The sequence below is a fragment of the Bos javanicus genome, chromosome 7 (genome assembly GCF_032452875.1).
Source record: "Bos javanicus breed banteng chromosome 7, ARS-OSU_banteng_1.0, whole genome shotgun sequence".
Classification (NCBI taxonomy): domain Eukaryota; kingdom Metazoa; phylum Chordata; class Mammalia; order Artiodactyla; family Bovidae; genus Bos; species Bos javanicus.
In genome coordinates, this window is record NC_083874.1 from 7,818,253 (window position 1) to 7,840,311 (window position 22,059).

Consider the following 22,059-nt stretch of genomic DNA (forward strand, 5'->3'; position numbering starts at 1 on the left):
CCGGGGCAGGCAGCCAGCGTTGTGTTTTTCTGTCGAGTGGACAAGCTGGCATTGTCTGTCTGGCAGCCAGGGCTGGGATCAAGCACCTCCGCCAAAAGCCCCTGGAAGCCCTGGGTTTTCCTGTTGGCTGCCAAGCCCACCAGACCTGTCTGGGGATGAGCCCAAGTTCCCAGCTGTTGGCCCTCCATGGCATGGCTGGTGGTTGGGGGAGGGGGCGGCGGGTGGGTCTCTGGCCAGCTGGTGCGGCAGCTCCTGTGAGCCAAGGAGAGGAACCAGAGCCCTGGGCAGCTGGTCTGGGAAGGGAGCCAGGATTGAGCCGTGATTGAGGCCTAAAGGGCTCTCCGAGGGCAGGAGCTGTCCATTGAGGGTGTGGGGACCTTCACTGGTGGGGAGGGTGAAGTGCACAGCCGCTGAGACTGCCCTGCCTTCAAGACATGTGACCTGTGTGGGGAGATACACACGCTTCCTGAACCCAGCTAACACAAGGGGGAAAAAGAGCTGCTGGCTCATTTTCGTTGTTATTTATTTTCTCATTCTGCAAATGTTTATTGAACGTTTCTGAGATTTTAAGAGATTTTGTTGGCTGCTCCTTCTTGTTTATTGCATGTGATTTTTTAGCTCATTATTTTCACTTAAAACAGCCAGGGGCTGCAAAGTGGGAATGACCTCCTGGGGCAGAGGCCTCTCCTACCCCAACCCCATTATCCTGGGCCCCCAACCATGCCCCTGACTGGGAACGGGGGACTCACAAGCTGTGACAGTATGTACCCCCTCTCCCCAAGGGTGGTCTTGGCCTGCACACTTGGCTTTTCTGCTCCTATGAGATCAGGATACATATCTTGCCTGCCGGAGGAGGCCCTCTACTACTCATGTCTAGTGTGAGACTTTGAATGCTGGTAGAGCCTCTCTTGGAATGAGACCTGACCCAAAGGCACCACCTCTTTCAGCTTTTCGTAAGTTTTTTTTTAAACTAATACATTAGTTTTAAAAAGTGATGTAAGCTGGATGTAAAAAAGTTCAAACTATACAAGAACTTAGAAAGGAGGAGGTCCTGCGCCACCCACAGTGATGCCATGATAAGGGCCAGTCCTCGAAAGGGTTGAATGCTGTTCTTGCCACAGAGGGATCTTTCCCTAAAACTTGTGATCACACCCCTTCTCATAAGCAGTTCTACTACTTGTCTCAGAGGCAGAGCATTAGATATTAGTGAAGTCAACATATGAGGGTAAAACATAGCTGTGGTACACACCATGAAGGAAGCTATGGGATCCAGGAGAGGTGTCCTGGGACTATGCCTTAGTTTGGAGGGCAGGCAGGTCTCCCTGAGGGTGACACTGAAATGAGCCCCACAACTGGAATGCACACTAGGCAGAACTTTATGTACTTCATATGTGGAGTTTTTCAATACATTGTGAACTTTGTCCCACGTGGCAGCAAGTTTTGCATAGGCCCAGGGTTGGAGGAGTTGCTAAAGCCTTTCATGGAGAATCCTAACCACACAAAAGTGAAGTAGTAAAATGAACTGTCACCTACTCATCAGTTGTAAACTCATGACCATCTCTTCAGCTACAGCCCCTTCATGTCCTTCTCTCCATATGAATTACAGTTACCAGACCAATTAATCTCTTAATGTTTCAGCATATTTCTCTGAAGGATACGGACTTTTAAAAAGTGCCATCGAAATGAGAGATTAATATCAAAAAGTCAGTAGTGGCATACTTTAAAACAAAAAAGTACAAGTCACCCAGCTTGATGAATTTTCACGAACACATTAAGCACAAGTTTCAGTGTCTGCAGCTCCCTCAAGTCGTCTCTTAGCAGCTATAAGATGGCTCTGACAGTGGACACGTCCAAAGAGGCTGCTAAGGACACAGCGCTGGAGCCTGGCTGGGCTTCTTACTGTAGGATCTCTAAAGTCCAGAACAAACGGAGAAGGGTTTAGAGTGGGTAGTTCCAGCTTTAACACTTAAGTGTCAAGGACCCTGAGCAAGTCATGAATTTCAAGCTTCAGTTTTCTTATCTTTTTAAATGGGAGTTAAAAAAAAACCAACTTCCTCACAGAGCATTTGAAATAATACAAATATATATTTATTACATATAGTGATATAAACATGATGTGTATCTGTTATCTTTATGTAACGGTGGATAACAAAATGTAACATTTCTTTAGATCACCCGGCACCGGACTGAATTCTTCACATATGTTATTTCACATATTTGAAACTGTGCCCAGTATCTTGTTTGGCACTTAAATGTAATTTTCATTCCAACATGGCTTTACCTTGTTCGTTTTGGAGCTGAAGGCCAGGGAAGTTAGGAAAGAGAGTAGATTGGCACGACACCCCCGTGGCAAAGCCGGGACTGGAGGAGTGCCCTGTCCTGTAGACCCAGCTCCCTCTGGCGGGCCTCCAGGGCACAGGCCTTTCCCGCCTGGCCGCGCTTGGGCCTCAGGTCTTTCCGTAGTGAACAGCTCCGCCCCTTCGAACTCTGCGGGAGTCCACCTCCAGGCCGTCTCCTCTAGGCCAATCCGCGTGGTCTCAAAATAACGGGAGGCGGGATTAGGGCGGGGCTCTCATTAGATTGGCAGAGCCCTCAGCCACGGGGCTAAGGAGGCTTAGAGATGGACAGCGAGGCTATCCAACAGGCGTGAAGCCAGGGTCCGGCGCGAGCCAATGCTGTCGAGGGGCGGGGCTTAGTTGTGGGTAGAAGGGGCTCGGGGGATTGTCTCCGCTAACGCGGCGGCGTCCGACGTGTGGAGCAGCTGCCAGAATCTTCGGGTGCAGTTTTCGCTGCTGCCATGAGCTATACAGGTGGGCCCGGCAGGGTTGGTGAGGAGAGGGGTCAGGCTTCAGGTGGAGAGGGATAGGGATGTGCCGGAGCCGCGCCGGGCTCGTCCGTGCCTCCCACGGGGCTTGGACACTGCCCTCTCTGCGGTCACAAAATGGCGCCGGGGTCCCGTCGCCTCAGTATCGCGCCCCTCACGCCTCGGCGTCTCAGTTCTTTGTGCTGGCCACCTTGCGTCCCGGCTCCCGACCGCCCGAAGTTTTGGCTTCTGTCGCCGGTGTCGGTGAGTCTTGGTTTCGGCACCTGAGTTCTCGCCTCCGTCCCTGGCCCGGCCCCCTGGGCCCTCGTCGCCTCAGGTCGCCCTTTCTCGGGCCTCGGCCCTTCAGGTCGATCTGCGGACTCGGCTGCCGTCGCCATTGTCCCCCGCGCAGTTTCCCCGCAAATACCGTGGTTGCCCGCCCCACCCCCTCGCCTTTACCTGCCCCAGGCTGGGAGAGGCGCCAGCCCCTCCCTAGAGTGGGGATGTGAGTGAATAAATACATGAAGCGTTAGAGCCGAGTGGGGAACCTCGCATCCTTAGGGACTGAGCCTTGTGAAGAACGGCTGGCTTCCGTGTTAACTCATTGCACAACTGTCAAATTCATTGTGGCGTCGGGGGTTGAATAGACACTGACATACTGACGGGAATTCCTCAAGTGTTTTACAGAAGAAGGCAGACCATAATCGGGAAACGAACGTAGTATGTGTTGTGGAGTAGTCAGTACCCTGAGGACCTTGTTCTATTACGTGGGGGTGGTTGGGGACCTCTGGAGAGCATTGAGCATTTGAGCAGAGACCTGAATGGAACGTGGGAATTAGGGATATCTGGCCAAAGGGGCCCTCCATATAAAGACCTAGTGACAGGAGCTGCCTGGCGTGTTAAACGATCAGCCCAAGGTGATCAGTGGGTCTTGAGCTAAGGGGAGGGAGGGGATGATGAGATTAGAGAGGGAGCCATAGGATATGCCTGGGTGATTACAAATCATCCCTGAATGAATTCAAAGGCTGGCCTGGGACTGCTTTCGGAATAACTGATGAGGCTTTTCAGCCAAGAGCTTCCCTTGTTAATAGGGCTTGAGCTTGTGTGGTTGCTGGGTAAGCTGCATTCTACTTGGAATGTTTAGGACTGAGAATGGAATCTGAGCCTCTGGGGCTGCTCCATAGACAGCTGTATGTTGGCCTTAGATGAGAAGGTAGTGTTAGCTGTCCCTCCTCCAGGTCAGGAGCTTGGCAAGAACTCCAGTTTTTTTTAAGCAACCATCCCTTAGCCCAGTGGTTCTCAACCAAGGGCAAGTTTGCCCTCCAGGGGACATTGACAAAGTTTGTAGCGTGGTATTCGGTTGTCACTTCTTGGGGTGGAAGTTGCTACATGTGCATCTAGTGGGTAGAGGCCAGGAATGCTGCTAAAACATGCTATAGTGCAAAGGGTGGCCCCACCCTAAAGAATTTTCTGGCCTCAAACATCAATAGTGCCAAGGTTGAGCAACCCTGCCCTAGCCTTTGTGTACCTTTTCTGGTTCACCAGGGAAGTCAGTCGGGTTGATACTAACATAACTGAAATTGAAAACTGATCCTATTCACCAAATCTTATCAAGAACTGGAAGACAGTTCTGTGGTTCTTAGGGACAGGACTGCTGAAGAAACCAGGGGAAGACTGGTTGGGTGCTGGTGGATAGCTTAATAATGATCCATTTAATTTCATAGACAAGGAAGCTGATGTATAGAGGTCACAGATGGTCAAGTTTGAATTTCAGCTCCATATCTTGTAGGCTGTAATTCTGTGTTTGAGTTGGCAGTGAGGTAGCCAAGCTAATGAGGTTATGATTAGTTTTCCCCTGATCTTGACCAACTGAAAACCACAGTTGCTTTATAACGTGTGACTTTCCCTTTTAAGAAGCAGACCACTAAAGTCAGAGGCATGTGAGGACTTCCCTGGCAATCCAATGGTTAAGATTCCACTGCAGGGCCACTGGTTCATTTCCTGGTGGGGGAACTAAGACCCCACATGTCAGGAAGTGCTGTCATAAATAAATAAATGAATGAATGAATGTCAGGCATTTTATGTCACATTTTAGACAACTCGTTGCCTTTAAGAGGAATTTCTGGAGGCCTTAAAGAAAATGTTAGCATTATTAGTAAGGGTAGAAGGTGATTTAAAATGTATCTTTTTGATAACTTATCTAATTTTTTAATCTAATTTTATTATGTATACTTGAAAAAGAAGGTTCTGTCTCTACCACCAAGGGGAGGAAGATAGGAGCAGTGGAAAAACAGGACAAAAAATCCAGAATCAGATCTTTAAACAAAGGTCTGAAATGCTACCAGTCTTTTTATAGGAACATTCATCATGTCATATATTTTCTCTGTGTTAGGAATGCACAGGTGGTTTAGCTGGATGGCTCTGGCTTGGGATTTCTCATAAGGTTACATTTTGGATGTTAGTTGGGACCTTAGACATCTGAAGGCTGAACTTGGGCTGAAGGTGACTCAGACTAATGTGCCTGACAGGTTGATGCTGGCTATTGATTTCTGTACTATCTGGAGCTCTCCACAGGCCTACTAGAGGGTCCTTACTATATGCTGGCTTATAGTAAGAGTGAATAATCTGAGAAAGAATGAGGTGGAAGCCTCAGAAGTTGCACTGGGTCATTTCTGCAATATCTTCTATTAAACTGCCTCCCTCTATTTGGGAAGAGACAACATGATGTCAGAAGGCTAGAATCATTGGAGGCCATCTTGGAGGCTGATTTTCACTGGATAGTGGAGGTTGGCTGCAACCTAACCTCTTTCCTATTGTCTTCCAGTTTTTGTCACTTGATATTATTTTTTCAAAGAATCCCCTTCTAAAAAAAGAAGGAAAAGAATAAAATAGAGAAGCTTTGTGTGTTTTTGAGCAAAAAAGGTATCAGAGAGGCTGGCCAGTAGGGAGGGGCTGTGATACACAGTTATAAACCCATGGTCTGACCTTTCACTTTATAGGACCAAAAATTTGCTTATTTTATTTTTTCACTCAGAGCTTATTTTTTCATTCAGAATTTAATCAAGCTGAAAAATTGAACCAAGACAAGATCGATACTCAAGCCAGATAAGAATTGGTTCATAATTGGAGCATAACTAGCTAAAGAAGGTCCTGCCCTGGGGGCAGTGTTGTGGCACAGAATATTAATGTAGAGAGGACAGAACTAGAGCTGAGTTTGCCTTTGAACTCTGAAGGTTTGGTTGACTGATGAATTATCTTTCCTTTTTCTCAAAGAAGAATCAGGGCCCTCTCCCCTGAATATACATAGATCTTTTGCTCTATAGCTTTAATACTGTGTATTTAATCCAGTATGTATTCCTGTTAGCTTGTGGTACGTTCTAGTTGCAGCTGCAGTACCTTCAGACCATGTTACCTAAAGTCTGGAGTTGTTTTGCCAGTGGCACTATTGCTGAACAAACAGGTTTCCAGAAGCTAGTTGACCAAACAGTGGAAAAGGCCAGTGTAAGGTGGTACTTACATTGGGAGCCTTCCCCACAGGTGAACCTTCTTTAGATTACTTTCAATGTTTCTTGTGTATAGTTATTATCAGCGTTACAGTTTGGGCATCTCAGGAAGGTTCTGGGTCCCTGGAGGAAATCCATTCCAGTGTGCCCTCTTTAATTAGGGTATGTAGGAAATGTTGGATTTATATGCTTCTGTCACCAGCTCTGTTATTCCCCCGTGCCCAGTTTCAGCTCCCTCCTCTGGGAAGTAAAGTGTGGATCCACTGATCTTTGTTTGAAACCCTTGGAGCTGGGTGTGTTTTGGAATTCTAGCTTAAAAGGACATTGCATGACACCTGTAGTGGGGTTTGGGGCAGCACTTTGTAATTAAATGAAGAAAGATAAAGAATGTCCTCATGGGTCAGTTTTTCCCAAAATGCACGTTGACACCACATTTGACGAAAACACTTGGTTTTCAGACCTTTTTGGACTTTGGAATTGGCAGGGTAAGGGATCTTGGCCCTGTCCCTTTTGTTGGCTGTGGTGAGGATGAAGCAAAATAATGCAGATGAACCCCTTAGCACCCTGCACGAAAAACACTTGTTCAGTGTTGGCTGCTGTTGCTGTCCTATTTGCCGCTATGGTCTTAAGAAATGAACTGGGAAAAAAAAAAAAAAGAAGAGAACTAGAAAGAGTGTCAACAAATACTTGAATGCCTGCCCAGGGAAAGGCACTTGGTGTATGCTTTTATTGTGAAAGCTACTGGAGGTGCTGGCTTTAATTTTTAGGTCATGAGTTGGGTCTTTATGGGAACAGGCAAATGTTGCCTCTTATGGTGTCTATCATAATTTCAGTGCTAAGGGCAAATCACTTAAAAATATTTTACAAAAATATTTTAAAAGTGTAGATTAAAAGATAATCAGCATTTGAGACCAGTAGTTTCTGGTAGAAGTTCAGATTTTCTGTACTTGTTACTAATTCATTAGAAGTTGAGAAATAGTATAAGATTTGAGAAGATTGGAAATTATACATAGAATCTATAATGCTTGTTCCATATAAACATGCTAACCCCAAGTAATTACATTTAAGAGGTAATTGTAATACACTTTTTTTTTTTTTTAATGGGCAGATGAAAAATATATATAAGCTTTAGATTTGGGGGAATGGAATAGGTATTATTTACCTTAACATTGTTCAAAATTAACCCCCATTGTTATTTGAATTGGAGCTCACCTTTCAGTGATATAAACACTTTCTTCATTTACCTGAATAATTTGGGTACCCATTTATCAAAACAGGGTACTGGTTTAAAGATTTAAAAATGTTTATCCAATTCTTCTGACATAACAAGTTAAATATAGCCTGCCTTTCCTTTGGTTGATATGTTCTGGAGGTGTTCAGAAACCAAAAGTTTTGGTGGTTTTCCAGTGAGGGGAGGGTCTGCCAGGCAGTCTCCACTGAAGGGTAGTCTTAGGTCATCTTCATGTGGCTTTTTTGGAGAAATTAACCACACTGTACATATATTTAGGCTTTGTCCAGGGATCTGAAACCACTTTGCAGTCAACGTACTCAGACACAAGCGCCCAGCCCACCTGTGATTACGGTAAGTGTGGGCCCCTGGGAATTGGAGGGTGTGTGCTCTGCTTTTAGTGGCAGAGCAATCCACTGGTTTATTAGTTGCCTTTAACATTGCTGTCACACTGTCTTTTCCAAATGCAGACTTGTGTGAAATGGTATGGTGGGCTCTTAGAATAGCTTCAGGGGGTTAGAATTGCCCTTTGGGGGCAGTTATGGGAAAGAGGTCTGTTATTGAGCAAGCTGGAATTCTTGACTGTATATGATTGGTTCTTTTGACCCTTTGACAAACTGTTAGAAGTACTTGTGGCCTGTGACAAAGATGTAGGTTCAGAAAATCCCCTCGAGGGAGGGTCTGGGGAGGAGAGCAGCCAATCAAAGTCCAAAGGATTGATGTGAGCAGAAACCAAGCCATTAACTTAACCCCAGGGTAGTGCATGAGATTCCAGTGTAGGAGAGGCTGCCTGTCTGAATCTAGATGGCTTTTAGAGACACAGTCAGGCTGGTAGGCTCCTCACACACAGGGTTGAAAGTTTCTCATTGATTTCTCAACTGTGGACAGACACACTGAATCTCTAATTCAGAAGGATCCATAGATATTCTATTGGTGTCTCTCAGCAGTCCAAAACTGCCAGTAAAGCTGTTTCTCTGTGATTTGTGACCGTGACCCTAGTTCTCTGTCACGAAGGAGCTTTCTTCAAAGGGTTTTGCCTTGGTTATTGAGATGGGTAATTGGTTTTACTGCCAAGGTCTAGGGAAAGACTGAGTCTACACAGTCACATTCTCTCAGGAGTCACTGATTAAATGGAAATAAGTAAAACTCCCTGAAGGATTGTCAGATTGTCCCAGGGGAGAGAGAGACTTAAAAAAATGTTCTGAAAATGAGTAAGGAGGTATCAAATAGTTCATAAGGAGGAGAAACTTTGTTTGCATGGCTTCTCTGTCCTGCCCTCCCTGCCTCAACCCTTTTCATTAGACATAATCCCAAATTACACATCTTTTTTGAACCATTTTCTCTCAAGTTTATATATTCTAGTCCAGAGCATTTTATAAGATGTGGCATTTGCAAATATTTTCTCCCAGGCTGGGGCTTATCTATTTGTTCTCTTGATAGTATCTTTTGAAGAACACAAATTCTTAATTTTGGTGAAGTCCAATTCATCAGTCTTTTATTTTTGTTTTAAAAATCTTGCAGCTGTGCTGTGTGGCATGTGGAATCTTAATTCCCTGACCAGGGATTGAACTTGAGTCTTAACCACTGGACTGCCAGGGAAATGCCAATCTTTTTTTTTTTTTTTTGCACCGACTCTTCTTTGCAGCGCAGGAGCTTCTCTAGTTGCAAGATGTTTCTCTAGTTGTAGAACACAGGCTCTAGAGCGCATGGGCTCAGTAATTACAGCACATGGGACTCTAGTTGTGACTCTGGAGCTTAGTTGCCTGACCAGGGTTTGAACCCAAGTCCCCTGCTTGCGCTGGAAGGCAGATTCTCAACCACTGGATCACCAGGGAAATCCCCCCAGTTGTATCTCGGAAATTTATACTTAACCCAAGGTCACAAAGATTTTAAGCACTTCATAGTCTTAGGTTTTACATTTATTTTGTGATTTTGAGTTAATATTTCTACCAGGTATACAATGTAAGTCAAGATTCTTCGTTACCTTTGTTGAAAATTAATTGAATGTATATGTGTGGGTCTGTATCTGGATTCTAATTCTCTTTCATTGATTTGCCTGTCTTTAAGTTTCCTCTAGTACCTTACTGTCTTGATCACTATAGTCAGTCTTGAAATTTATGAATATGAGTCCTCTAGGTTTATTCTTTTTCCAAAATTGACTTGGATATTCTTGTTCCTTAGCTTGTACGTATAAATTTTAGAATCAGTTTGTCAATTTCTATAAAAATTCCTCTGGAGATTTGGAGTGGAATGGTCTTGAATCTATAGTTTGGGAGAATTGAAATCTTAACAGTATTAAGCCTTCTAATATGTGAACACAGTATGTCACTTCATTTGTTCATGTCTTTTTTTTTTTTTTTTTTTTAGTGTTTTGTAGTTTTTGCACCAAATCTTACACATATTTTGTTCAGTTTACAGCTAAGCATTTCATGTCTTTAATGGTATGGGATATGATAGTTTTCAAAAATTCAGTTTCCAATTGTTCATTGCTGTTATGTAGAAATTTGATTTTTTTTTTCTTTTTGTATGTTGATCTTGTAATAAAACCTTGCTAAGCTCACTTATTCACAAGTTAACTTTTTTTTCCACTAGTAACTTTTTTTTGTATTTTTTTTTTTTTTGGAGAAGTTTTACATCATGTTTTGAAGGAATAGTTTTACTTCTGGCTTAAATTGTAAGACTAATATAACAACGTTTAAATAACATTTTGAAAAACAGTCAACCAAGGTCCCACCATTTTATACTTGTCAGCATAGTTATTTTAGGTAGTTGAATAACTTACAGGCGGCTAGAACTTGTTTTGTTGTGCTGTTAGAGCGTTTCCTTGGGCAGCGTAAGGCTTAGTAGTTTCTTTTTTGATGCCTATGTGATATTACTGAGTAGGTTGACCGTAATGTGATTAACTATTACCTTAAAATCAAACATTTACATAGTTCTCTATTTTGCTCTTTAAATACTGTTTTCTATAACCAGCTCCTTTTCTTTACTTTTTCTTTCCTTCTTTCTTTTTTTGGTTTCCTTTTTAAAAATAAATTACATTCTTAAAATAGTCTGTCAACTATGGTCTCATCTCTGTGGAGATGAAGTGAATTCCAGTGTTCTTTTGCAAGGGAGTCACCAAAGAACACAGTGTAGACAAAGATTTCCCCTGAGGGGATCTGGCTGGGGAGCCCACCAGGATTACTCTAGGCATAGCAGGTAGCACATAGAGAGTGCTTGCCTGCTGCTGTCATAGGAGCCACCAGCCTGTGCTTGTGTTCAGAGTTAACGCCTACTGCTGCTTCCTTTCTTTGTGCTTCTTTGCTGGTCTGGCAAGTCCTCAGTAGTGGAAGCCTGGAGTAAGGCAGGGACACCATATTTGGGACTCAGGCATAGCCTCGATGGGCTGCCTTTGTCTCCCAGTCCTGTCTCTTTTTGAATAGCCAGTGTCCACTGTCCTGGTTGCAGACAGCCACGTGGCCAGACCCTTTTAGCTGTTGGGACTAAGTGTGCATTATTCCTTGTGTGGCTGTGCCAGCCACTCTTCTTGCCTGTTTGAATGCCTCATTCACCACTCACTCCTTGCATGATCTCCACCTGCTGTCCCTTGCTGCTCTCTAATTATTTAGGGTCTGCTTTACCACACAGTGCTCTGGGCCTGAGGAGTGCCTGGGACTGCTAGCTTCTGTTCTGTGTGCTCTGAGCATGATAATCGTTGAATAAACAAATGAATGAGAAGCCCCTGCTTTGATTTCCCCAGCTGTAGAGGATTTTTGCTTTGTGAGCTCTAGCATGTCCACGGTTCATTAGTGTTCATCTCTAGGTCGTTGCTGGTTTCCAGTGTCTCCCTATTCATTTGTGCAGTAGATCGAGGGGAAACCTGAGTATAGGATCTCAGCTTGCCCCACCTCGCGTGTTCACTCTGATTCATCTTCTCAGTGTATGCACTCTTGCCTTCCTGTGGCTGGATTCTTTTGTTCCTCACGCTCCTGTCTTGCTGAGCTTTGGTCCTGTCTCTGTTCTGGGACAAGGATGACTTGTCTCTCTGCAAGGTAGACATTGTGGAATAGGAGATAACTCTGAGGTCCCACCAGAGACACTGGGAAAGTGGTCTCCTGTTCTCATGTACTTCCTTGGGAAAGAATCGTGTGTGCTCGACTCAGAGATTGCCCTTTGCTTTGCACTTGGTCAGTTTTCAGTGGCTTTATGTTTTCGAAGGAAAGAATTTTTCTTCAGTTCAGTTCAGTTCAGTTCAGTTTCAGTCGCTCAGTCATGTCCGACTCTTTGCAACCCCATGAATCGCAGCACGCCAGGCCTCCCTGTCCATCACCAATTTTTCTTATGTGCTATAATAAAATGCAAAATACTTTTAGTTTATAAGCCAAATTGTATTTTCATCAATTCTTCTCAAGAGTGGTGTCCTGTCTTTCCCTCTGCTTATGTGTTCCAGCACAGCATACTTACACAATTCAAGGGCTTGATAGTTCTCCCTGTTAAGGCAGACGTTTGAGGGACTAGGGTGGTTATTTTCTCTGCTCCAGTTGGCTTTGTCGGGTGATCTGATTGACAGGATTTTGGAGTGGATATGAGCTCTTTGCTGAGCTTCTTTTACAGCATGGAATCAGTGTGAGGCACCAGAACTGCTTGACTCTCCTCTCATTGGTGCTTAGCCAAGGGCGAGAGTAATCTTCCAATTCTGACTTATTGCGGAAGCCATATAGGAGCTTGCAACACTCCCTGAGAGTGTTAGGAGTCGGGGGTTCCTTAAATAGCAGATGGTCAGAGCCACGAAAGATTGGGCACCAGGGCAACACGTGGCCTGGGTCAGTTATATAGTGCTCTCAAGCTCAAGGCTTCTCAGTTAGGGGAGGTTCAGCCTCCTATAACCGCTCAGGTTCTAGGAATCATTGTTTTTATGCCGGAATTAGACTCTCATCATACTGTAAGCAATTATAGATATAATTGCCCTTTTACTTTTTTGTAGGATATGGAACTTGGAACTCTGGGACAAACAGAGGCAAGTATTATTCCCATGATCACTCTTCTCTCCCTTGGGATTGGACTGGTTGAGTCTTTCTGCCACTGTGCAGCTTAACCAAGGTTTCGGAATGGGGCTTGCCTTTGGGGGTCCAAGGTGCCCTGGGGCTGGCTGTTCCTTCCCAGAAGGCTGGGCCCATCCAGCCTTGGGTGGCTAAAATCCAGGCTTGTCTCTGTGACCAAAGGTGTTCTTGTCTCTTTGTTTGTCTGTCTCTCCTCGCCCCCTCCATCTTGTCTGTCTGTCTGTCTTTCTGTCTCCATCGTTGCAGGCTACGAGAACTATGGTTATGGCTATGGCTATGGCCAGGATAACACCACCAACTATGGGTATGGTATGGCCACTTCAAACTCTTGGGAAATGCCTAACTCTGACACAAATGCAAACCCTAGTGCCATGGGTAGTGCCAGTGCTGATTCCGTTTTGTCCAGAATTAACCAACGCTTAGATATGGTGCCGCATTTGGAGACGGACATGATACAAGGAGGCGTGTACGGCTCAGGTGGAGAAAGGTGAGTGGGCACCAGCCTAGGGGCGAAGGCTTTGCAGGGTCACCCTCTGCCCCCTGGCAGTCTCCCTCTCCTGAACTTCCTGTTATATCTGTCTGTTTTCTCCTTCTTTGCTGTACTGCTGGGGCTTCCCAGAGACTGTGTAGGGTCTGTTTCACATTCCTTCTCTGGCTTGTGTCCCGTCCTCCCTCCATCCTCACCCATTGCCTGGTGGTGAGCCTCTTTTCCAGCTTGCAGAGGGCCAAGCAAGCCCACTCTGGGCTGGTTTCACTGTGACCTCTGAGTGGCTCTTCTCAGGATCATTGTTGAATGACTCTTCCCTCTGGAGACAGCCATTTGAAGTCCTTGCAATACTTTGCACCCTGCACTCTGTCAGGGCACGACCGTTTGGGTTGTGTATGAAGGATGGGGTGAGCCCTCGGGCTGAGCATGGCGAGCTGTGCCGTCCCATGTAAGGCACGGGAAAGATGGGGGCACATCCTGGCCACCCTTAGTGCCTTATCAATGTGTAGCTGTTGAGCCTCAGAAGTGCCCCTGTGGGGAGCTGTTGATGTCCTCACTTTGTAGATGAGGAAAGTGAAGCGCCCGTGGGTTGCATCTCTTACCCAGAGGCACACAGGAGCTGGGCCTCCCACTCAGATCTGCCTTCAGGTTTGTGCTTGTCTGATCTGGTGCTGGCCCAGGAGTTCTGTGCCCTAGTGAGAGGTTTCGGTGAGAAGGGCACATGTATTTCTACCACGGGATGGAGTGAAGTGGCCTAATGGCTCCAGTTGACAGATGGGAGAGAGTAAGGAGGGGCCTGGCCAGACACCGATAGGGCCAAGTGAGGCTCCAGGAGCACTAGGGCTGAGGGTGCCAAGGAGACTTCTGCTTGCATGGGCTCTCTAGCAAGCAGAAAGTGTTAGGGGAGGCCCAGCACATCCCCTCTTCTTGTGCCTGATAGTCATCGTGTTGGATCTGAGGCTGCCAGATGGTGGGGCCGGGGCAGGGGGGTTTGGGGGGTGGTTGGGCAGACATTGCTGCTGGTGCCAGCTGCCTGTGTACCATCTTGCAGCAACCTAAAGCTGGAAAGCAGGGTTCAGAGACAGAGTGACAGTTGGGTCGCCCTGGCCTCTTCTTTCATGCTGCTGGTGCTTCTTAACTACCCAGCTTTGGCAAAGAGACGTGTGGGGCCTGGGCCTGTGGGCTGCAGCCGAAGTTAGAATAGCTGTCTCTGATTCCACAGTCAGAACGTCTGGCTTGCTTTCCCACTTGCTGTGTAGGCTATGATGCCCTGTCCTGGGCACCAGGGATTATACGAGCTCATAAGAGTTCTGTTCTTGTCATTGGGCAAGCTTGCAGCGTCTTTCCTGGCAAATGTTCTGTATTCTTTTTTGTTTTCAGTGGTGAGGGGGTTTGAAGGTTTCCTGTGAAAGTTACCAGCCCCAGTGGACAAAACACTGATGCTCTGGATTGCCCACGTATTACGGGATGTTGGGATGCTTGGCTCTGCCCCTCGAGGAGCGGCCTTGGGCATTGTGACTGCCACAGACACATGCACATTTCCTGTGGCCCCGCTCTTCCCCTGAGACCTACTCTACCCTAGTAGTCAGTCCTTGTTAGGGTCTGAAAGCTGGTGCGTGGTCATATGCAGGCTTGGGGACATGAGCTGAGGGGACCTGCTAGCTTCTAGAAGTCTGCCCCGAGAAGCCTTTTAAGTTGGCATTTCTAAACGTTGGTTCTCTACAGTGGGCTGGGGTAGTGCTGGAGTGGGTCTTCTGTCCCTGAAACGGGACGGTTTGCTGGAAGGCAGGAACAGAAGGGTGAGGGGACCCGAGGCCCCCTTGATGCTTGTCATCTGCCTCTGCAGGTATGATTCCTACGAGGCCTGTGACTCGAGGGCTGTCCTGAGCGAGCGTGACTTGTACCGGTCGGGCTATGACTACGGAGAGCTTGACCCTGATATGGAAATGGCCTATGAGGGCCAGTACGATGCCTACCGCGACCAGTTCCGCATGCGTGGCAGCGACACTTTTGGCCCACGGGCTCAGGGCTGGGCCCGGGACTCCCGAAGTGGCCGGCCGATGGCCTCGGGCTATGGGCGCATGTGGGAAGACCCCATGGGGGCCCGGGGCCAGTGCATGCCTGGTGCCTCCCGGCTGCCCTCCCTCTTCTCCCAGAACATCATCCCTGAGTACGGCATGTTCCAGGGCATGCGTGGCGGGGGCACCTTCCCAGGTGGCTCCCGATTTGGCTTTGGGTTTGGCAATGGCATGAAGCAGATGAGGCGGACCTGGAAGACCTGGACCACGGCTGACTTCCGGGTGAGTGAAAGGGGCCCCTCCTGGTCTATGACTGAGAAAGTGAAGGGCCTGAAGCCGTTTACCCTGACCCTGCTCACTCTTTCTGACCCAGACCAAGAAAAAGAAGAGAAAGCAATGCGGCAGTCCTGACGAGCCAGACAGCAAAGCCACCCGGACGGACTGCTCTGATAACAGTGATTCAGACAATGGTGAGCCCGGGTGCTGGGCCCATGACCCTTGCCCTCTGCCCCATGGGCCTCCTGCACTGAGCTTGCTTCCTCTTGCCTTTCAGACGAGGGCACAGAGGGGGAAGCTGCAGAGGGCACGGAAAGCGCTGAGACTGTGGAGAAGGGCTCCAGAGCAGTAAGTGGCCCCAGCCCTGCACTCTTGTCTGTCTGTGGGTGAGGCCTGCGGACAGGGGGCTGCTTGAGCCCCGGCGCCCCAGAGCAGGCCTCTCCCAAGAAACACAGGCCAGCCTGAGTTATCCCTGCATGCAGACATGATTAGCACAAGGGAGTGGAGGTCTGGTAGAGGGCGCAGGCTGCCGGCAGCCGCTGATCAGAGGCTGGGTTTCCTTTTCAGAACATGGCCCAGTGAGGCCTCTGTGCAAGGCCTGCTGGGAGGCCGTGAGGCGCCAGCTCTATGCTGGCCTGGTACAGGGCCTTGTCATTTACAGCTGTTTGGAGCGACTGCACAGGCTTTAACACTGACAGTCTGAAATTGTGTCTTAGGAAGGAGAAGACGAAGAGGGAAAAGAGGAGGGGAAGGAAGGTGGCAAAGAGGATGCAGAGAAGGGTGAGTCTTCTGAGTGACCGGGCACTGGGGACTTTTCCAGATGGCTTGTGGCGGGAGGGGGCCAGCCAAGGGCAGGGTCTTGGCAGAAATATGCCCAACTTGGATCGTCCCGGTGTGGCTGACTATGTACTGGTAGGGAGTAACCTCTCTTCCTCTGCCTGGTTCCTACTCTGGCCCTGATCTCGAGACAGTACACTGGTTTTGCCTTCAGGTGGGCGGGGCAAGCAAAAGTGTGGGGGAACCCCAGGCTCAACCTCTGCCCTCAGGCCCTTAGTAACATGCAGTTCCAAGTCCTCAGTGGCTGGTGTCCAAGCTGGGACCCTCGGTGCAGTTTTTACGGCTCTGGTTTGCATGTCCTTTCCCTTAGCACCTCTACAGCCCCTGTTGGGAGTCCGTGTCTCCCTATTCGAGTGATGAGCGCCAGCAGGTACCTAACCTAAATCCAGCCTCAGCCTACTGTTGCCGCGGTACCCAGTGTGGGTGGGCAGGGCCATGTGAGCTTTGGGGCCTTTACCCTTGGGGGCTGCACTCAGGCCCCACCTGAGGCCTTCCTGCATTCTGCCACCTGGGTCCTCTGAACTTTTGCCAGTGTCCCCACTGAGACAGCCTCTCTTTACCTTCCAGCTTCCCTGTGGCTCACTGCAGAGTGTGGATGTCCTGGAACGTAGTGGGGTCAACTCCCCGCCCATCCCAGGGCACCCGGTCCTGCTCGCAGCCAGAGGCCTTGCTCGGACAGCTGCTTTCAGAATGGACCCCCTGGAGTAGACAGTGGATATCCAGCCAGAGGCCGTAGACTGGTAACCGTATCCTTCTGTTCCCACAGGGGTCCTGAGCGCCCAGGATGAGAGTGGCCAGGCCAAACGCAAGTTGCAGGCAGGCAAAAAGAGCCTGGACAAGCAGAAAAAGCGGCAGCGAGACCGCATGGTGGAAAGGTAACCAGCTTCCCTCCACCCCTTTGCCTCTGCCTCGCTCTGGGGCTGCCTCCAGGAGAGCAGGGCCATAGCTCTGCTGCCTCACCGCCCTCTGGCCTCCCTTGGGAGCCGTCACCTGCTCGGCCGTGCATGGACCCTGCTTTCCGCCAGGCCCAGCTCCCAAGGCCTGATTCGTCCCCTGCCCCTGTGCGGCCGCCTGGCGACCGCTAGCGACTTTGGCCTGAGATCTCACCCTGCTCAGCACCGTTGCCCAGAAGCTCCGGCGCTAGGTCACTCGGCACATGAGCCCCGAGGTGTACTGGGGGCCTGATGCCCCTGCGGGAGGGGGCCAGCTCAGCAGAGACTCAAGGTCCAAGGCGCCTGTGCCACCCCAGCTAGCTGCCAAGAGGCCGTCACCGTGCTCAGGAGAGATGGCAGCACCTGTGGGCTGTGGCAGCCTCGGGCCTGCCCTCTGCCCGGCCCGCCGGCCCTGTCAGGCCGGGCCTGTCTGCGGCTGAGCCCTTCACGCCCCTTGGTCGGGTCTGTCTGCCCTCAGGGCTCCCGCACTGGCGCTTGCCTCCTCCTCCTCCGCCTCAGACTCTTGCTCTTGCTGGACCTTCCTCAGCCTCGCCGGCGCCCGGCCCCTGGGCTCTCCAGACAAAGCTGACCCCGTGGCCCAGATAAGGACGTCCGGCAGAGGTAGGGACCTGCCCCGAGGCCTCGGTGGCGGCTGGCCTCTTCCGCCCCTTGCCACGGCGGCCTGCTCCGGCCCAGGCCCCAGACCCCGGGCTTCTGCTGTGGACACGCGGCCCAGACAGAGCACCTCGCTCAGGTGACTCCAGGCTGCCCTCTGGCAGGCCGGGCAGGTGCCCTCCTTCCAGCTCAGACTGGTCTCTTCTCAGAAGAGGAAGATGAGGCAGCAGGTGCCCAGGCCTGCTTGCCTCCCATCCCTCCCGACACTACCCCCAAGCATTCTGAGCAGAGGATGGGCTGGGTCTTTGAGCCCCTCAGCCCCCACAAGGAAGATGCAGCACCTTTCCGGGCCCTGCCTCAGGACTGCGTACTTCACTCTGCACTCAGGGCCACCTGGCTCACGCCAGGGCATCCTTCCTTCTGCTCCCCAGCTGGGCCAAGTGCACAAGCTCCTGCCCAGCCTCGGTAGAGAGGCCCTCCAGCAACCTTCCAGCGACTCCTTGCCTGTTGCAGCAGCTGCTGCCTCAGGCTTCAGCCTCCTGCCTGTGGGAAGGAAGAGCTCCTGCCCTGTCCCCTACGTTGCAGTAACTGCAGCCTGCAGATGTTCTGTCCCTTTGCACTCCCAGCCCCACTGGTCCTAGCCTGTCCCCCTGCTGGGACCACACCTCAGAGGCCCATGAGCAAGGCCTGTTTCAGGGCTCGCAGCTGGGTTGGGTGAGGCAACAGCACCCTTCCCCGGAACCCTCTTGGTCTCAGCTCTGCGTTTCCCTCCTGTGGCAGGATCCAGTTCGTGTGTTCTCTCTGCAAATACCGAACCTTTTATGAGGATGAGATGGCCAGCCACCTTGACAGCAAGTTTCACAAGGAACACTTTAAGTACGTAGGCACCAAGCTCCCCAAGCAGACAGCTGACTTTCTGCAGGTGAGCCTTGGAGTGGTTGGTACAGCTGCTGTTACCCTGCAGACATAGAGTGGCCCACACAAAGCTTGCTATCTCCTTGGTGTATCCGGCAGGAATATGTCGCCAACAAGACGAAGAAGACAGAGGAGCTCAGAAAAACCGTGGAGGACCTTGATGGTCTGATCCAGCAGATCTACAGAGACCAAGATCTGACACAAGGTGAGGAGGTTCCATCCCAGTCCTACCAGGCCGGACCTCAGCCTTCCCTCCTCTGGTTTTCAGAGTAGGGTCACAACACCCCTCTGTTCCCCCAGGGAGGGTCAGTGAGAACAACCTCAGGCCCACGTGGAAATGGCAGGGTGAGGTGAGGAGCTGGTCTGGCATTTTCCCCCAACTCCTGGGTCTTTCTTAGGTGTCTGGGACCAGTGGCGACTCCCTCCTTCTCCCCTCTACAGAAATTGCCATGGAACATTTTGTGAAGAAGGTAGAGGCAGCCCACTGCGCAGCCTGTGACCTCTTCATTCCCATGCAGTTTGGGATCATTCAGAAGCACCTCAAGACCATGGATCACAACCGGAACCGCAGGGTGAGTGGCCACCAGTGCCCTCCCACCATCCTGTGGGCTAACTGGCTTAGGCCTCTGGGGAGGTGCTGGAGTCATGACCCCTGCCTGCTCATGAAGAGCTGCCAGGGGCAGGAATATAGACACATCTCCAGCCCAGAGCAGTCAGCCACGCTACAGAGGGATGGGAATTGGTGATTCTGCCTGGCAGGTGGTGGCATCAGAGCCAGACCTTAAGAAGAAGTAGGCTGTGGGAAATGGGGACCTGCGTATGCATAAGGGCCAAAGGCCAGATTAGGTTCAGACACCAAACGGAGAAGCATATGGTACAAGTGTTGTTGGAGGAGGGATTGGACATAGTTTACAAGGGCTGGGCTGAGGGGCTTGGTCTTGCTCCTGTAGGCAGCAGAGTTTTTAAGTGGGGGACTAGAAGGATTAGGGAGAAGGCAATGGCACCCCACTCCAGTACTCTTGCCTGGAAAACCCATGGACTGAGGAGCCTGGTAGGCTGCAGTCCATGGGGTCGCTAAGAGTTGGATACGACTGACCGACTTCACTTTCACATTTCCCTTTCATGCATTGGAGAAGGAAATGGCAACCCACTCCAGTGTTCTTGCCTGGAGAATCCCAGGGACTGGGGAGCCTGGTGGGCTGCTGTCTATGGGGTCGCACAGAGTCGGACACAACTGAAGTGACTTAGCAGAAGGGTTAGAGTTGGTATTAGACTAGAGACTTTGGGTACCTGTTCTGGGAAGGAAGTGGGATCAGTGAAGGGCCTTGGGAGATGATGGAAGAGCAGTTTAAGAAAGTGAATAGGAGTTCGGCATGAGGGAGTGATGAAAGTCTGGGTTATTGCAGATTTCTGGCTTGTTTAACTGGTGGACAGTGGTGCTGCTAAGATGAGGAGGGTGGGGTAGTATATGGTACAAGAAAAGGAGCGAGTTTGGCAAGAAATTGAAAAAATTCTGTCTTGCATTCCAGTGTATTCCCAGGGCCTAACACAGAAGCCAGAGTGGGTGTTCTTTTGGTTGAATCGGTGACATCCTGAATTAAAGCTGGCTGTTAGAGATCAAGTGAGCGGGGTGGGGCTTTGCAGTAGGGAGAGAGCTGGGAGGCCCAGGGCCAGGTCTGGGCTAGAAAGAGAGGCCTGGCTGCCGTCACCCTGGATGATGCTGATAGACCTTATGAGCAGATGTAGCAGTCAAGGGGAGTGTAAGGAATCATTTCTCAACCTTTTTCCATGCCCATCAAATTCATCTCTGTTCTTTCTCAGTGCAGTGATTCTCAACAGTGGGATGGGCTTAGAGATCTGGCTGGGGTGGTGGAGGAGATTCGGGATTGGCACATACCGTTGACAGATCTGAAAAGATACAGAAAATGTCCGTTGGCTTTGGCAACAGAGAAGCTGTAGGGATCTTGCCATGGTGAGATTCTTGGATTGGTAGCTGATAAGGGTTGAAAGAGAACAGAGAGCAGACTATAGAGACTGGATAGTGCATGGTATTAAAACTTGGAAAATTTAGGTGAAATGAATGATAGCTAGCAAAATATAAACTGATTCCAAAGCAAGTTGCAAAAAAAAAAAATTAGCTGTAACAACCAGCAGCCATAGAGGGGATTGGAAGGGTACTAAAAGATACTTTGAAGACACCAGAAGTAGTTGGTTATAGAGAGTTCAAATATAAATACTATAGTCTGTAAAATGCCAGATTTAGAAGTAAATAAAAAGCTTCTAGTTATTATTAATTTTGGTAACAGTTTTATTGATGCTCAATTCCCATACCATACAATTCATCCATGTAAGGTATACAAGTCAGTAGTTTTTAATATATTCACAGTTGTGTAGCTGTCCGCACAATTATAGAACATCTTCATCACCTCAGAAAGAAAGCCACACCTTATAGCTGTCACTCTGTAACCACCATACTCCCCAAACCTTAGGCAACCACTAATTTACTGTCTGTCTCCATGTATTTCTAGGCATTTCATATAAATGCAGTCACCATAGTATGTGGTCTTTTGTGATTGGCTTCTTCCGTTGAGCATGTGTTCAAGGTTCATCCATAGTGTAGCGTATCAGAACTTCATCCCTCTGTGTGGCCTAAACCTTTTCTCTTGTATGGATCTATACCACATTTAGTTTATTCATGCTTTAGAATTTGGATTGTTTCCACCTCTTGGCTATTATGGGTAATTCTATTATGATGCAAATTTTTGTATGGACATGTGTTACGGTTTTTTTAGACAGGAGTGGAATGTCTGGGTCAAATAGTAACAGTTTAACTTCTTCAGGAACTGCCAGCTTATCTTCCAAAATGGCTGTACCATTGTATATCCCCAACAACAATGTGTGAGTTTTGATTTATTCATATGTCACCAGTACTTCACCAATACTTGTTATTATCTGACTTTTTGATAACAGCCATTCAGTCATTGAGGTGTGCAGTGAGTTGTATCTGTTGTATTTTTCATTTGCATTTCCCTGATAACTGACCAATGATTTCTAGCATCTTATCATGGACTTGTTGGCCATTTGTCTGTCTTCTTGGAAGGGAAGAAATATCTGTTCAGATACTTTATTTTTTAACTGTGTGGTCTTTATGAGTTAAGGTTCTTTATATATTCTAGATACAACTTCTTAATCACACACATGATTTGCAAATATTTTCTCCCATCCCATGGCATGGGTTTTTTCACCTTGATGTGTCTTTGCAGCACAAAAGTTTAATTTTGATGAAGTTCAGTTTATCTAAATTTTTTTCTTGTGCTTGGGGTATCATCTAAGAATCCATTGTCAAATAAAAGGTCACAAAGATTTATCCCTTTGCCTTCTTATAGTAAGGGTTTTACAGTTTTAG

The 22,059-nt window shown here is 48.6% G+C and overlaps 1 protein-coding gene and 1 long non-coding RNA gene across 3 annotated transcripts in view; one reads left to right on the forward strand and one right to left on the reverse strand.

The window, feature by feature from the left end:
* The first annotated feature begins 2,719 nt into the window (after positions 1 to 2,719).
* Positions 2,720 to 22,059, forward strand: part of AKAP8L (A-kinase anchoring protein 8 like) — a 32,020-nt gene continuing 12,680 nt past the window's right edge. Inside the window, exons 1-12 of one of the 2 annotated variants that reach the window (XM_061421797.1) lie at positions 2,720 to 2,810; positions 7,814 to 7,888; positions 12,498 to 12,530; positions 12,820 to 13,060; positions 14,907 to 15,360; positions 15,452 to 15,548; positions 15,632 to 15,702; positions 16,071 to 16,134; positions 16,958 to 17,066; positions 18,519 to 18,660; positions 18,753 to 18,858; positions 19,095 to 19,225. In XM_061421797.1, the coding sequence (XP_061277781.1) occupies positions 2,798 to 2,810; positions 7,814 to 7,888; positions 12,498 to 12,530; positions 12,820 to 13,060; positions 14,907 to 15,360; positions 15,452 to 15,548; positions 15,632 to 15,702; positions 16,071 to 16,134; positions 16,958 to 17,066; positions 18,519 to 18,660; positions 18,753 to 18,858; positions 19,095 to 19,225 (1,536 nt within the window). In that variant the 5' untranslated portion in view covers positions 2,720 to 2,797. The remainder of the gene's footprint in view (positions 2,811 to 7,813; positions 7,889 to 12,497; positions 12,531 to 12,819; positions 13,061 to 14,906; positions 15,361 to 15,451; positions 15,549 to 15,631; positions 15,703 to 16,070; positions 16,135 to 16,957; positions 17,067 to 18,518; positions 18,661 to 18,752; positions 18,859 to 19,094; positions 19,226 to 22,059) is intronic. The other variant, XM_061421798.1, reaches the window with a different exon arrangement.
* On the reverse strand, positions 20,364 to 21,358 carry LOC133250489 (uncharacterized). The gene is made up of 2 exons (XR_009737336.1): positions 21,205 to 21,358; positions 20,364 to 20,561 (listed from the first exon to the last, which is right to left on the reverse strand). It is a non-coding gene; the product is annotated as an uncharacterized LOC133250489 (long non-coding RNA).